Here is a 13,838-nt window from a genome sequence, read left to right as displayed (position 1 = left end):
AGGGAACGAAGGCATGGAGTGGGTGCATGGCTGGGGGTGCCGGAGGCCTGGTGGCCGGGGGGCGCTGGAGAGGGGAGGAGGGGGGTGCGTGAGAGGGGGGAGGAGGCGCACCCAGCCGTCTTGTTCTCTGCTTTCCCCGGGGTGGTGAACGGGTGAGGAGGGCCGGCCTCGCCGTGGGGAGGAATGGCTGTGGAGCCACGGCCACAGCCATGGCCACGGTCATGGTCACGGTCACAGTCTGGTCATGCTCTCTTCTCTCCCGCCCTGGGCTTCCTCCCCGCGGGATTAGTTTGCAGACGTAGAGGGCACGGGAGCAGAGAGTGGAACTCAGGGCCGGACGCGTGGGGGGAGGTCGGCGTGCGGCCTCGGTCGTGCGGTGGGGAAGCCGTTGAAGAGCCATGGTTTATTGAGTGATAATTCAGCTTACGGAACAGAGTCCATTTGTGAAACTCCGTGTAAATGTGTGTCCGACCCTAAATAAAGGGCAGGAGGTGGTGACGTGCGCATGGTTCCACTCGTCTTTGACGTCCATTCGTGTAGTTGACATATGTCGGTTTTATAATTGCAGAAATGTTATTGGACAATGTAGTTAACGAACGTTACTGCTCTCGTGTGTGTGTGTGTGTGTGTGTGTGTGTGTGTGTGTGTGTTCACACACGACCGTGGAGTTTGGGGCGTCGGATCCGGAGAGCAGGGGCATCGGGGGGGCCCCCGGGGAGGCGGGTCTGTCCCAGGGAGCGGGCCGTGGGCGTCGAGCGGGCAGGCTTGCTGACGCGGGCGCCTCCTCCGTCCCCAGACGACCGGATCTGCTCGCCGCCCTTCATGGAGCTCACGAGCCTGTGCGGGGACGACACCATGCGGCTCCTGGAGAAGAACGGCCTGGCGTTTCCGTTCAGTGCGTACCGCGCCCCGGGCACCCACGGGCCCACGCCCCGCCCCGCCCCCCGGCCTTGGACGCCCAGAGGGTGGGTGCAGGCCTTCGCTGCCGGGGTCCCGTCCTCCACACGCCGGACGTGGGTCCTCAGGTGGTGTTGACCCAAAACGCTCCTCCGCCTGGCCTGGTGGTGTCAGCCCCGATCACCCCGGACACCGGCGCACCCCACCGTCGAGGCGGCGTGTCCCCCTGGCCCCACGTGCCTCGTACCCTGAGGGGCTGCAGGAGCTTGGGGGTTTCTCCTGGGTCTGCCAGGCCTGGCTCTGTGGATGAACAACCTCGCTGATTCCCCTCTGCTTTTCTCCCCACCTCCCACCCACAGTTTGCAAAACCAGAGTGGCTCACGGAACCAACTCGCACGAGGTGAGTGGATGATTTGACGGCCACCCCCCCCACCCCGCCCCCCAACCCCATTCTTTTAGTTCGGTGTCTCTGGGCCCCGCTGGAGTCTCCGCTGGGTCCCGACACCCGCTCTCTCGCTCACTGTTCTGCTTCTGGTTGTGGCTTTGGGCCCCGTCTCCCCTGTCCGAGCCCATGACAGTCACGCCCCTCTCTGACCCGTCGCCCACTTTGGCCCGTCGGTCTCGTCACTCACAGGGTGCCTGTCCTGTGCCAGGCGCCGGGCTGGGCCCCACCTTGGGCCGTTGACTGAAAAGACCCTGTCACAGCCCGTAAGGATCCGCTGGTCCCGCTGAGTTAGAAAGGGGGCACGAGGACTCAGGCACCCTGCCTGCAGGGCCTCCGTCCGCCACCCTTCCTTCCATTCGCCCAGCGGTCACGCCCGACCCCACCTTGGGCGCCAGGGGAAGGATGCATAGATACGAGTCCTGCCCCAGCAGCGACTCCGGGGTCCCGGAGGCAGACAGCGTCAGTGACATCTGACGAGCGAGGAGGCCTTTTGGGGGCAAGAGGAGCCGACAGCTGGCAGGGGCTCCCCACTGGGTCTCTGTCACCCTCACTGCCCTTGGGAACCACACCTGGGACATGGCCTGCAGGCCCCTCCTTCTGCATTCGATGCCCTCGGGGGCCCGACCCAGCCCGGGGCCTCCCTGTTAGGCACATGCTGGGTACACTGGGCAATAGACGTCTGAGCCACCGACAAGGCCCGGTGGAGAGCATGACCCTGGCGGCCCCGCCAGTAGAAACGCTCCGTGCGTCATGACTAAACATGGAAAACCCCGGCAGCAGCGCCCGTAGGAGATTTACGCGGTGCCCTTTATCCCTGGCACGTATTTATGGGGAAACGTCTGTAAACAGACCTCGGCGGCCAGCTGTGGCACATGCCGCGGCGGGGGCTGCAAGGCCAAGGGCCACCTCTGCTCGTGGGAAGGAACGTGGGGGCAGGAAAGCATGGCCCGCCACAAAGGTCAGCCGTGTCCTCAGGTCGGGAGCCCTGGTGGAGCCTCCCCCGCCAGGGCGCCGTGCCAGGCCCCGGGACAGAGCAGGAAGGCCTCAGGGCAGCCAGATGTGTCCCCAGAGCCCACAGTGCCCACACGGGCACCAGCAGCCTCCTGCCAACCCTCCGCCCGGTCCTCTTCACCGCCGGGCGGTTCCTCTGCCAGGGCCTGCTGCCCGGGAGGCTGTTAGCATCACAGAGGCGCCCCCTCTTGGGCGGCCCTCCACATCATGAGCCTGGGGCTGGGGGGCCAGGCTCCTCACCTATTCAGGGGTGCCCGAGGAAGACCCCCCGGTCGTGTACTGTAACCTCTGGAGGACACCCCTGTGCACATGGCTGTTTTTTTCACAGCATGCTTGTTTTCCGTTTTGTTTTTAAGCCGGTGCGGGCACACTGGCTTGTTCCACAGCGGACTATTCCCTGACTCTTTTTCAATCTAGTGAGCCAAAACTCAGACCCCGAAGCCACCCAATGGTGGCTGATGCTACTTTACAGGTGAGGAAAATGGAGCGTAGACAGGGCAAGTCCCTGGCCGCATTTGCGCAGTGAGGCTGGAGCTGGGCCTCGAACCCACGTCCGGCTCTCTTAGCATCTCTTACTCTCAGCAGAAGGCTCAGGAGGCATTCACTGCAGGGAAGAGGCTCACACTTGTTTTTTCCCGTGTAGCCTGGATCTTTAATTCCGCTCTGTCCAGCCGACCTTCCAGGCACATTGGGGGGCGGCGTTCTGTGGCAGTTGGCGTGAGGGGTGGCAGCCAGCTGCCCAGGCCCTGTTGTCCTCTCCAAGCAGCCCCAGGCATCTGGTGGCTCCTTCCTGGGACCCGTGTGCTGGGGGATTAGCTGTGGCCCGGGGCGGCCGGCTGGCTCTAGCGGACCCGGGCAGACCCAGCCTTAGCCACAGTGGAGAGGGTTTCTCCAGCCGTCCCTGTGCCCTCAGACCTCAGTCTCCAACCAGACCCTCTCATCAGGGGCCTTTGTCCCCAGAGGAGTCAGGGACCGAGAGCAGGGTGTGCCCATTGCCCAGGTGTCGCTGAGGCCCACCCAGCATGTCAGAGGGCAGGGCCGTGCGCTGGGCAGACCAGACCCAGTCCCATTCCAGGCTCTGTCGCTTTTCAGCCACTGAGCTGCTCAGGGCCTCGGTTTCCTCGTCTGTAAAAGGGGCACGATGACAGCGCCCGCCTCGGGCGGACTGTGAGGACACCAGGTGGCTCAGGCGAAGTGGTCAGAACAGGGCCTGGCATGTCGTGCGCGCCTGACAGGAGGCAGCCCTCGTGATTATACAGGCTCCGACCCCAGGCCTCCCAGCTCCTGGGCCATGGCCTTCTGCTTCCGACCTCCCCGTCCTGGGTCTTTGTGGAAGAGCCTCCGAGGGCGCCCTGAGGGTTGAGTAGCACGCATCTGGGGGTCCCGCTCCCTGGACCGCAGTGTGAGCAGCGATGTTTCGGGTGCAGCGCCAGCCCAGCCTACGTGGCGCGCCCGATGGTGCAGGATCGCCCCCCGCACCGCAGGTGTGAAGCGACCCCAGGTGTTCGACTCGAGCCCCACGCCACTCGTGGCTGTTGAGACTCGTCTGGGGGAGTCCTCGTGCCGCAGGGCCGGGGCCGGGCCTTGGCGGCAGTGGCGGGTGATGCACTGCCGCTCTGTCTGAGGCTGCAGGCGAGGTGGGCTGACGTTGGGCTCATCCCCTGTCTCCCCAGATGGCCATCGTGTTCAACCAGGAGGGCCTGAACGCCATCCAGCCGCCCTGCGTGGTCCAGAATTTCATCAACCACAACGCCGTCCTGTACAAGGTGTTCGTGGTCGGGGAGTCCTACACGGTGGTCCAGCGGCCCTCGCTCAAGAACTTCTCCGCGGGCACTTCAGGTAACCAGAGCCGGCGCCGCCTCGGCCGCCCCACGCTCAGGGGCCTGACTGGGATGCAGCACTGACCCCTGCCCGTGCCACGTTGTCTCTGGAGGGAGAAGCTGTGACCCGGAGGTCAATAGGATCGTCTATCGTACATAAAGAGGTGTCGGAGAACGGATGAAAATCCCGTGCATTGTTAGGGGCTCCATCCCCCTGAAAAACACCATCAGCTCCTGGAAGCCCCTGCAAGTTCTCTGCACCCAGATCTCTTTCCAGGGCCCTGTGCAATGGGACGCGGGAGGAATACGCCGGAACGGACGGTCGACCCCTCAGGGAAGCAAGGGAGGGAGGGCCCCTTGTGTTTTGAAAGCCAGAGCACGGGCTGCCTTGTCACGTCCCCCTTTACCGAATGGGGGAGCCCCAGATTTTACTGGCTGCTTCTGCAACCTTGAGGTGGTGCATGCATGCTCCATTAGAAGTCAGCACGCAGGCCACAGGGCTTCCTAGCCGTGGGACCTCGGGCAGGCCAGAAGTGGTCACTGTCACCCCTGGAGTGCCCCCTCGCAGCGGTGAGGGCCACGTCAGCGCGCGTTTTGGATCAGCGGGTAAAGGTCCTCAGTGTCCCTCCGACATCACACGGTGATGATGTTTGCAGGGTGCTGTTGTATTTGGGGCATCTGAGGGGCCCTCTTGGGAGGCCGGTGGCTCCGCAAACTAAGCTTTCTTCAGCCTCTCACCTGACACCCGATGACCTGTTGGCCAGTTCAGAAACTGACACTGAGATGAGGATTTGCTGGTGTTGGGCTGCTCAAAAGAATGTCCTAGTGGCTCTAAACAGCGCCTCCAAGGCAGGTTCCAGAAACCTTCGGAACAGCGGCGGCGTCTGTGGAATAAGCGTGTCTGCCCAAGAGGCCCGTTGGGGGTGGTGGGTGTCCCCGGAGTGGTTCGCTCCGGCCGCCGTGCACTGATCCGTGCGGGGGAAACCCCAGCACGGGATGGGACACCCAGGCCGCGTCAGCTCCATCCGAGTGGAGGGACGTGGCTCCCTAAAACCCCCCGCCGGGCACCATCCGCCCCTCGTGGCTTCAGGCCACCGTCTCCGGCGAAGCAGCTGTCACTGTTGTCTTCCCACTGGCAGCACTGAGCGCAGACGCCGGACATGCGGGTCTGTCTTACCTTCCCTTCCCTTCCCCCCAAGGCTGCCGTCGGGGTTTGCGACCTCCCCTCCTCACCCTGGTCCCAGCCCCCGCCCGCCGGGTCTGCCTGGGGCTGGGGGGTACAGACCTCCTTTAGTGCCTGACTGTATACAGGCCAGAGGCATTCTCATAAATTGTGGGCCAGAAGAGGCTGTTGTTATTTTTGTAATCCTCTATTTATTTATTTTTGTTATTTTTAAAAGAACATATGCTTTAAATCTTTGGGAAATGTCTTAGATTAAGAGTAGTTTTACCTTGTGTAGTCTCCTCTTTTTTTTTTAACTTTTTTTTCTTTTACAAAAAAAAAGTACTTCATCTTTTAAAGGAATTTACCACGACTTCCTTCCTTTCTACACAAAGAGTATCGCTTTTTTCCCTCCTCTTTCTCCCGGCTGCAAAGCGCTGGGCCAGTTTCTGGCCGGGCCGGGCTCTGTGTCGTGTGTCGTGTGTCCGAGGATGAGGGTTCCGTGTCTTGTGAGTCGTCCCGTGGCCATTTCCAGGTCGCCAGTTTGCCATGAAATACAGACCCGGGCCGGGCTGAGTGACTGAGGATAAACACACCGAGCCGACGGAGAAATGTCTGTCGTGCTCGGGCAAGCTGAGTAACTTTCAGCGTGTTTAATGTCCCTCCCTGAAGCTGGTTCAGGGCGTGGCCCAGGGAGCTGGCGTGGGCTTTGTTCTTTTCACATGCATGTCCTCTTTTCGGATGAGAAGCTCGGCCTGACCCTGACCGTAGCTCTTTGTGCTGTACCGATTGAGCAGGGGGCCCTGGGCCCCCTGCGCTGCCCCCGCCCCCTCGTTCCTGCTGCCCACGGGGGCGGCCCCTTGGCTTCCCCTGTGATGCTGGCAGTTAAGGTCTTCCTGAGTGGGAGTCTTCTGGTTGTGGGTGGCGAGGACGCCGGCCTTCCTCCACAGCGGCTGTGTTCTTTTGTGTTAACACACCTGAAGTCAGGTGTGTCCCACAGCCAGCGGCATCTTGCAGCCGCCTCTGCTGGAACCGAAGTCACGTTCTTATGGAGGGCTTGACGTTGGCCTGTGACAGCCACCGGGAGTACCTGTCTTCTCTGCCTGTGGTTCACAGTCTTGGGGAGACCGCTCCCTCCTCTCCATCCATTGCCAGGGTCAAGCACGTTTCTTGCTCCTCCTTGTGCAGTGGTATTATTTTTTGTCTCCTTTACTCTGAAGACACAGCTCCTTGATGATACTGTCCATCCTGGGCCTTTTTCTTGAGGGTATGTAAAAGAACGGTACCACTTACCGCGTAGAGGAGGGTCAGCAGGCTTTCCCCGCAAAAGGCCAGATAGTAAATATTTCCAGGTCCGTGAGTTATTTGATGCCACCACTGTGGCTTGAAAGCACTGTAGACACTATAAATGAATAAATAGGCAGGGTCGTGTTGCAATAAAACTTTATTTATAAACACAGGTGGCAGGCCAGATTTGGCCTGCAATCTGTACTCTACTGCTCTCTCATCTAGAGCTTCCGAGGTTTAACACTCGGCCCTATCGCTCTCACCCTCGTGAACATATATTTTAGTGGGAGAAACCGCACCCCAGGGAAGAAATGATGAAAGGATTGTGGCACAAGATACATGGGTCCTCAGACGTCACTGGGTGAGAGGTCCCACTGCAGAGGTGATACGTGTATGGGAGCTGGAACCAGACCAGGGCCACCATCTGCGCAGAGAGAGACATGAAGATTGAGCAAAGGAGACTGGAGAAATTGTGGCCGTAGCTCACGGCCGCACCATTGAGTTACTGGGGATTTGGGGGCCGATCTTGTCATTTACTCTTCTTGTTTTGAACCTGTTTTTTTCATCCGTAAATGTGGGCAGGAACACCCATATTTCTCTCATTGCCCTCCTTTCCCTGCATGGAGGTGGTGATGGCCCTTCCCCTGGGCTTGGGCCTGATGTGTCTTAGGACTCGTCTGGGAACAGAGAGTGGATGGGGCCCTCCAAATCCAGGGTGATTCTGCAGTCAGAGCACTGAGGCCTGACCAGGCCCATCTTCAGAGGGTTATCGTAGCGCTGCCCAGGGAGCTGGCACCAAGGGTCACTCTGACCCCTCCTGAGCCATCGTGGCTTCCTGTATCTCCTGGGGTAGTGTTTCCCATTCCCTCTGGCCCCCGCTCAGGCTACACATGGGGAGGGTCTGCGCAGAGGGGGGCTCTGTGGTCCTGGCCAGAGCCCCAGGTTAGCGTCCGCCAGGAGGAGCAACAAGCCCCCTTTGAAATGGGCCACCCGTTGGATCGATCTTGCCACGAGAAGCTGTTGGGCGACATGGTCTGTCCAGTTCAGCGGGCACTAGGCGGGCCCTCCGAGTGCTCCCCTCCTTCCCTGGCTGGTGTAGCTAAGCACCCACGGTGTCTCCTCGTGGCTCCTACAGGCTCTCCAGGCTCCCTGAACTCATGTTCCCCTGCTGGGTGGCCCTTCCCCCAGGTCTGCTCTGCCTCCCTGGCCACTGCCCTTGGGCACCGGTGGGGCGGGCGGGTGGTGCCCTGAGTTCAGTGGTGCTGGGTCAGGCTGGTGCTGGATGAGAAGGGACAGTGCCTGCAAAAGGCCAGGATGCCCATCGCAGCAGCTAGAGCCCTGCTCCAGCCTCTGGCCCGGGGCCTTGTCGCCCCCCAGGCTCACTCTTCCTTGGCTGCCGGCTCCCAGGAGTAGAGGTCTGCGGAGCTGCTTGGCACAAGTCCTGCAGGGTGTTTATTTTCCCCAGGCTCCTCCCCGGGACCGTCTCTTGCTCCCCCCGTCTGGACCGGCTCTGGTCGGAGCGGCGGGAGGCCTTTCGGGCACACCGGGGCAGCGAGGGGCCTGTGTGGCCCGCAGGCGGGAAGGACGCCAGGTACATCTCAGCGCCTGCCTGCTCGGCCTCCACCCGGGCCACCTCCGCGTGCATGATCGTTGCGTCGCCGCATCCCGGAGCCGGCGGGGGTCGCAGGCAGCCAGGGCACAGCCCGCCTGGCCTGGCCCCTGGCGCAGGGTGCTGCCCGGCCAGCACCCGTCCTGTCCTGTGCTCAGGGGCCCAGGTGCCAGGGATGAACAGAGTGTTGGGGGGGCGGGCACATGGGGTCTCATGGCTCATGCCATGCTTGTGGGGTGTCGGGGTGATGACAGGCAGCCTTTTCCGGCGCCTGGCCTGAGGCTCGTGGTTTCACGATCCTTGAATTCGCGTGCCCACACTGCTGAGTGCAGAAGGACGTTTCCTGCCCGCCGACCGACCTCCTTTCCTCTCCGAGGGACGAGTAAACATGCCGCCTGCTCGTCGCTCCCATTATTCTTGGGTTCAGTCTGCCTCTCTGGATGCCCCCGTGGGGCGCGGTGGAGGTGGGCACAGCTCTGGGCGTATGAGGTGGGAGGAGGTGGGCGCTCCAGGGGGCCGTGCCGGCCTCCAAAGCCAAGCAGTCCTTCTGTGTGCCTTCTCGAATGTCTCCTGTGGAGGCCCATGTTCTGATTTCCCGGTCTCCCCTACATAGTTAGGAAATAGCAGAATCCTTATATCTCATGTACTCACATGCCAAGTGGCAGCCTGGTCACTTCTCAAGCGCTGCCCCGAAAACCGGTCCTTGGGCAGACGCTGGGAGGGGCTGGGAAGGGCTGGGTTAGACGGAATTACTGGGCCTCCTCACCCCAGGTTTTTTATATTCCGATACACAGCATTTCCAGCTCATTAAGTCACACACCCCAGCCAGCCCCTTTCTTATGCTGTGTCCATAAGAACCACTAGGCACACTTTGGGAACGGGGCCTTCGGTACTGGGGGAAACCAGATCTGACACTGTAAGATGGGAGCAGAGGGAGGCTCATTAAGTCCGTCTTAACGCGGGAAGGAGGGTCGTGTATCTGTCTGTGGTGTGGTGTCTCCTTGGGGGTGGGGAGGTGCCCGGCTTGCTGGGGCTCCAGGTGGCTGCTGCTGGACACTGAGCCTAAGGCCACCGTGGCCACCATGGGTCGTGGCCGGGGTGGTGCTGCCCCCTGGTGTCGGGCAGTGGAGTTGCCATCCCTTTGTGGAGCTTCTGACTGGCTTCTCCGTGTTTGCTTTTTCAGACCGTGAGTCCATCTTCTTCAACAGCCACAATGTGTCCAAGCCGGAGTCGTCATCCGTCCTGACTGAGGTACGTCCCTCAGGTGTGGGCCTGGCATTGGGCTGCTGTTGCCTGTCGGCTGTGAGGGCCGAGCTCTCCAACGGGGCAGGGCGGGAGGGAGGGACCTTGGCCCCAGTGCCGACAGTTCGGGGAGCTTCCCAAGGCCCCTTGTCCTTGCTGGCTTCGGGCCTTCATGCCGATGACCGTCACGGCCACGCCCGCTCACCCCTCGGTTACTCCAGATGGGAGATCTCTCAGCTCCTGCCCCAGCGTGAGGCCATCCCTCCAATCAGGAGGGATTCGATGACCTGCTTCTACTGACATTAAAAGGGGGCTGGAGGCAACACTCTTCTTGGCTTTCCTTTTCCTTTCCTGCCCCTGCGGGTCCAGTCAGCGTTTGTTAAGAGCCTGCGTTACTTCTGCGGGTGCTGGGGTGGCTTGCGTGGGTGGCGGGGCCAGGGCGGCTGGTCATCGGACGTTCGCTGCTGTGTGCCAGGCTCCCTCCTGGATGCCCAAGGTGGGCCGAGGGGTGAGGCTTTGCTCAGTGAGGCTGAGTGGCTTCTCTAGGCTTGTGGGGCGGAGCTGGGACTCGACCCCACATCCGTCTGGATCCAAAGCTGGGACTTTGGGAACTCAGGACTTCTGATCTCCCCGGCGACTGTGGAGCAGGCCGTTGGAAATCGCCATGGGGTCACCCTCTGATCTTCTTACAAGCTCAGTGCACCGGCGGCCTCTGCCACTGCTTGCCGGACCGGGACCTCTGCCCGGTCTCCTGCTCCCCTGAGTCACGGCCGTCCTAGCCGTCCTGGGTTGGTCCCACCACCACACCCAGAGCAGACCCCACCCTGGGCCTCGCTCCCCCGTGTTCTCTCAGGGGTCATGCTTGCCTGTCGTCTCCTGCCCCGGCCAGGCCACCTGTCCACTTCTGCTTTGTTTCTGATTCCTTCGAGGAGCCAGCTGTGTGCTGAGGGTTCGGCAGAGCCCAGGCGTGGACAGGGACCTGGAGGGCACACCACCGCCCCTCAAGGTGTGAGAGATGTTCCCTAGGAACAAGGGGTACAGTCAGGGAAGGTTGGGGAACCCCCAGATTTTAAATGGGACCTCTGGGCACCTGGCTGTGTGCATCATAAGATCTAAATAAGTGTTCTCAGCCAGAAAAGGTTTTCTGGTCTTCTAAGCTTCAGACACTTCGGGCGAGCCCAGTGCCTCTCAGAGTGCGGAGGGGGGTCGGCGTTCCACAGGCTTGGGAGACTATGTCCCTGCACAGTGTGTGAGACTAGCAGCCACCGTGACCATTAACTGGTGTCAGAGGGTCTCTGTGACGGCTGTAAGCAAAGTGACCCACCTGAACATGACCTTCTTGGATAACCATCTTTCTGCCATTTGACCTGTTTCTTTTTTCTTTTTTTTTTTTTTTTCTATAAAATGGGAGTCAGCCTAGGGACATTCCCAGAGCCTTTCCTCCACCTGTGGCCTTCACCTCCTTCCCTAGCTCGTGACTTGTTCAAGAGCCCACCAGGACTGACGGAAATAGAAAAGGGAAATGCAGTCAGCTGTCCCCTTCATTGAGGACATAAGCTCCTTCTGCAGACTCGCAGGCCAGCCCGGCTCAGACAGCTGCGTTCCAGACACGCCCCTTACCGTCCTCCCGCCCACTGAGGGGCCCTCTTGTCCCCGTCTCTGTCTCCTGCGGGTCATCCTCCCCAGCTGGATGTCCTGAAGGCGGACCCAGCTCGCAGGCCCCAAACACCGGGACAGGGTACTGGTTAGGCAGGGCGTGGACACCCCAACTCCACAGCATCCCAGCCGAGCGGCCTTGGGAGGGTCATGTTGTCTCTCTAGGCCTCAGTGTCTACATCCTGCCCACTGGTGGTTGTGGGACTCCAGGAGTTACTAGGACACTGCCCGGTGGGCCGGCAATGTCACCTGTGACAGGCGATCACTTGAACACGGCTCACTTCCTACACGGCCACCAGGAGAATGTCCTTGTCTCCTTCCCGTTTGCGCCCGTGGTCAGGGTTTCCATGCCTTTGCCTTGTCCTAGGATGGCTGTTGGGTTCCAGACCGTCAAAGGGCTTCAGAAGGATTTCTGAGATTCCTTAGCTAAGCCGAGAAAGCGCTTTAGCAGACCTGGTGCCAATGTGGCCACTAGAGCCCCCCTCACGGCCACTCCTGCCCCGCGAGCCTTAAACATTAGCTTTCTGGGTCCTCAGCACAGTCCCACGATGTTGTGTCTGTGTCTCCCCACTTACTGGGGTGAAAAGAACAAGACCCAGACGGGGGCCTGTGGCTCAGAGCATGCAGCGGGCAGCGCCGAGCCCCCCCGGGTCTCTCGGACCTGGGAAGGGACCTGGGCCGCAGGACCAGTGGTCGAGCTGCCGTGTTGGGCTGAGCCTCTGACCGCTCACTGGCAGGAGTGACCAGGAGACAGGCGGGTGCTATGTGACGAGTGCCTGTCACACCAGGCCGGTGTTACCCCTTAGAACGTATTCCCCCGCAAGGTGCCGCGGCAGTGGGGTGCGAGCCTGTCGTTCAGAGCTGGCGGGGGCCGTCCACGGCGGAGCATGGAGGCCGCTCAGGCGAGAGGCCCCTGCGTTGCAGGGGTTTGGAAGGTGGCCCCCACTGGCGTTGCAGCTTCCGGGGCTGGGATTAGGGCCATTTGCCCTTGAGGCCCAGGGCTCTGTCCCCAGCCCCTCGACTCAGCCTCGCTCTTTTAAAAAAAAATCGAGGTGAAATTTCACACCACCTGCAGTTAGCCGTTTTGAAGCAGACAGTGCAGTGGCGCTGAGGACGTCCACCACGTCCTGCAGTCACCGCCTCTGTCTGGGTCTACCAGGTCGTCGTCACCCAGAAGGAGACCCCGCCCTCATCCAGCAGTCAGTTCCCCCAGAGCCCCCTCCCTTCAGCCCTGGGTGACCAGTAAATCTGCCTTCGTCTCTCTGGAGTTCTCTTTTCTGGAACTTTGATGTGAGCAGAATTTTGTGATGTGTGACTGTCGTATCTGGGTTTTTCACTTTGCCTGTTGTTCTCAAGACTCATCCACACCACACTGCAGCTTTGTGTGGCCGAACACTGTTCCATGGCGTGCACGACAGTCCGTTTACCGTTCCTCCGTCGACAGGTGTTTGGGTCGTTTTCGTCTTTTGGTGAATAACGCTCCTGTGGGCTTCGGCCTGCGAGCAGCTATTTTCAGCTCTTCTGGGCTGTGTGCTTAGGAGTGGAATTGCTGGCCCATATGGTAATTCTGCGTTTAGCTTTTCGACCCAGCTTTATTGTCGTGTCTGATGGGTCGGCCGCCCTTCTGGCCCGGCGGCCTTGAGCCCGTGCGCCCGCCAGGGCTGCCGAGCGCCCCGTACTGGCAGACGGCAGTGGCGCGGCGCTGTCTCCACCACGTCAGTGGCTTCGCGGTCCTTCCCAGCGCTGCGGCATGGAAGCCCCATCGGTGCCATTTTGCAGATGAGCAGACTGAGGCACAGAGAGGCATGGCACTTTCCTCTAAGGCCTGAAAGCTGGGAAGTCACTGTCAGGATTCGGACCCGAGTTCCTCTGACTCCAGATCCTTCCCAGTGCCGCCTTCCACTTCCTTGCAGGCCCTGGCCGGGGGCCACACTTGAGCCCATGAAGACGCGTGCACCTGTCCTAGGCCAGCTGTGACACTGCAACAGAATGCACAGTGTGGGAGGGGAGTCCAGGGGACCACACACGAGCCCCACGGGGCCGTCACCGAAGGCTGAACTCGGGCCAGGAGTCTGGCGGGAGCAGCAGGGTGGCCTCTTGGGGGAATCACGTTTGTGTGGGGCGTGAGCCAGTGTGGAAACACCGCAGTCAGCCCCTTGTCGGGAAGGGGAGGTTGGCGAGCCCCACCCGGGAGCCCTGTGCTCCCCCGGGCCTGGGCAGCACATGATGGCTGGTCCACGGAACCCTCTGCTTCACGGCCCGGAGGCTCCAGCTCCGGCGGTGGTGGGCCAGGGCAGCAATGCTGACGACAGGCGCCCCCTCCCAACCCCCCGACCCACCTCTGCCCTGACTGCTCCACGGGCTCCCAGCTCTTCTTGCCCCTGTGCCTTTGCGTCCACTGCACCCTCAGCAGGTGACTCTCCTTCTCTGTCCCACCTCCGAGGCCCAGCTCGTGCTCCCCGCCCCACAGTCATCCTGGTGCATGACACCCCATCTCCTTCTTCCCTGCCAAGAAGGTTGAGCTTTAGAGGCCGACAAACCTGCCGCGAATCCCGGCCTGAACTTTTGTGCTGTTGGCCCTGGACCAGCCCCTGACCCTCTCTGAGCATCCTCGTCCCTGTGTAAAAACGCTGCAGTGACATCCACCTCGCGGGTGGTTGTGAGGACTCGAGAGGTATTGGGCACCGTCCACCACGGGCCTGCCCAGGC

The 13,838-nt window shown here is 61.1% G+C and overlaps 1 protein-coding gene across 7 annotated transcripts in view; it reads left to right on the top strand.

Annotated features, from left to right (window-relative positions):
* ITPK1 (inositol-tetrakisphosphate 1-kinase) overlaps positions 1 to 13,838 on the top strand; it is a 139,978-nt gene that overhangs the window by 120,067 nt on the left and 6,073 nt on the right. For all 7 annotated transcript variants that reach the window (XM_016145468.2, XM_036238318.1, XM_036238316.1 and 4 more), the window contains 4 exons: positions 797 to 895; positions 1,257 to 1,297; positions 4,027 to 4,192; positions 9,415 to 9,482. In XM_016145468.2, coding sequence (XP_016000954.2) covers positions 797 to 895; positions 1,257 to 1,297; positions 4,027 to 4,192; positions 9,415 to 9,482 — 374 coding nt within the window. The remainder of the gene's footprint in view (positions 1 to 796; positions 896 to 1,256; positions 1,298 to 4,026; positions 4,193 to 9,414; positions 9,483 to 13,838) is intronic.

Source organism: Rousettus aegyptiacus, unplaced genomic scaffold (genome assembly GCF_014176215.1).
Source record: "Rousettus aegyptiacus isolate mRouAeg1 unplaced genomic scaffold, mRouAeg1.p scaffold_m13_p_3, whole genome shotgun sequence".
In the NCBI taxonomy this organism is placed as follows: Eukaryota; Metazoa; Chordata; class Mammalia; order Chiroptera; family Pteropodidae; genus Rousettus; species Rousettus aegyptiacus.
The sequence above is the reverse complement of the archived record's forward strand: the minus strand, read 5'-3'. Positions and strand labels throughout refer to the sequence as shown.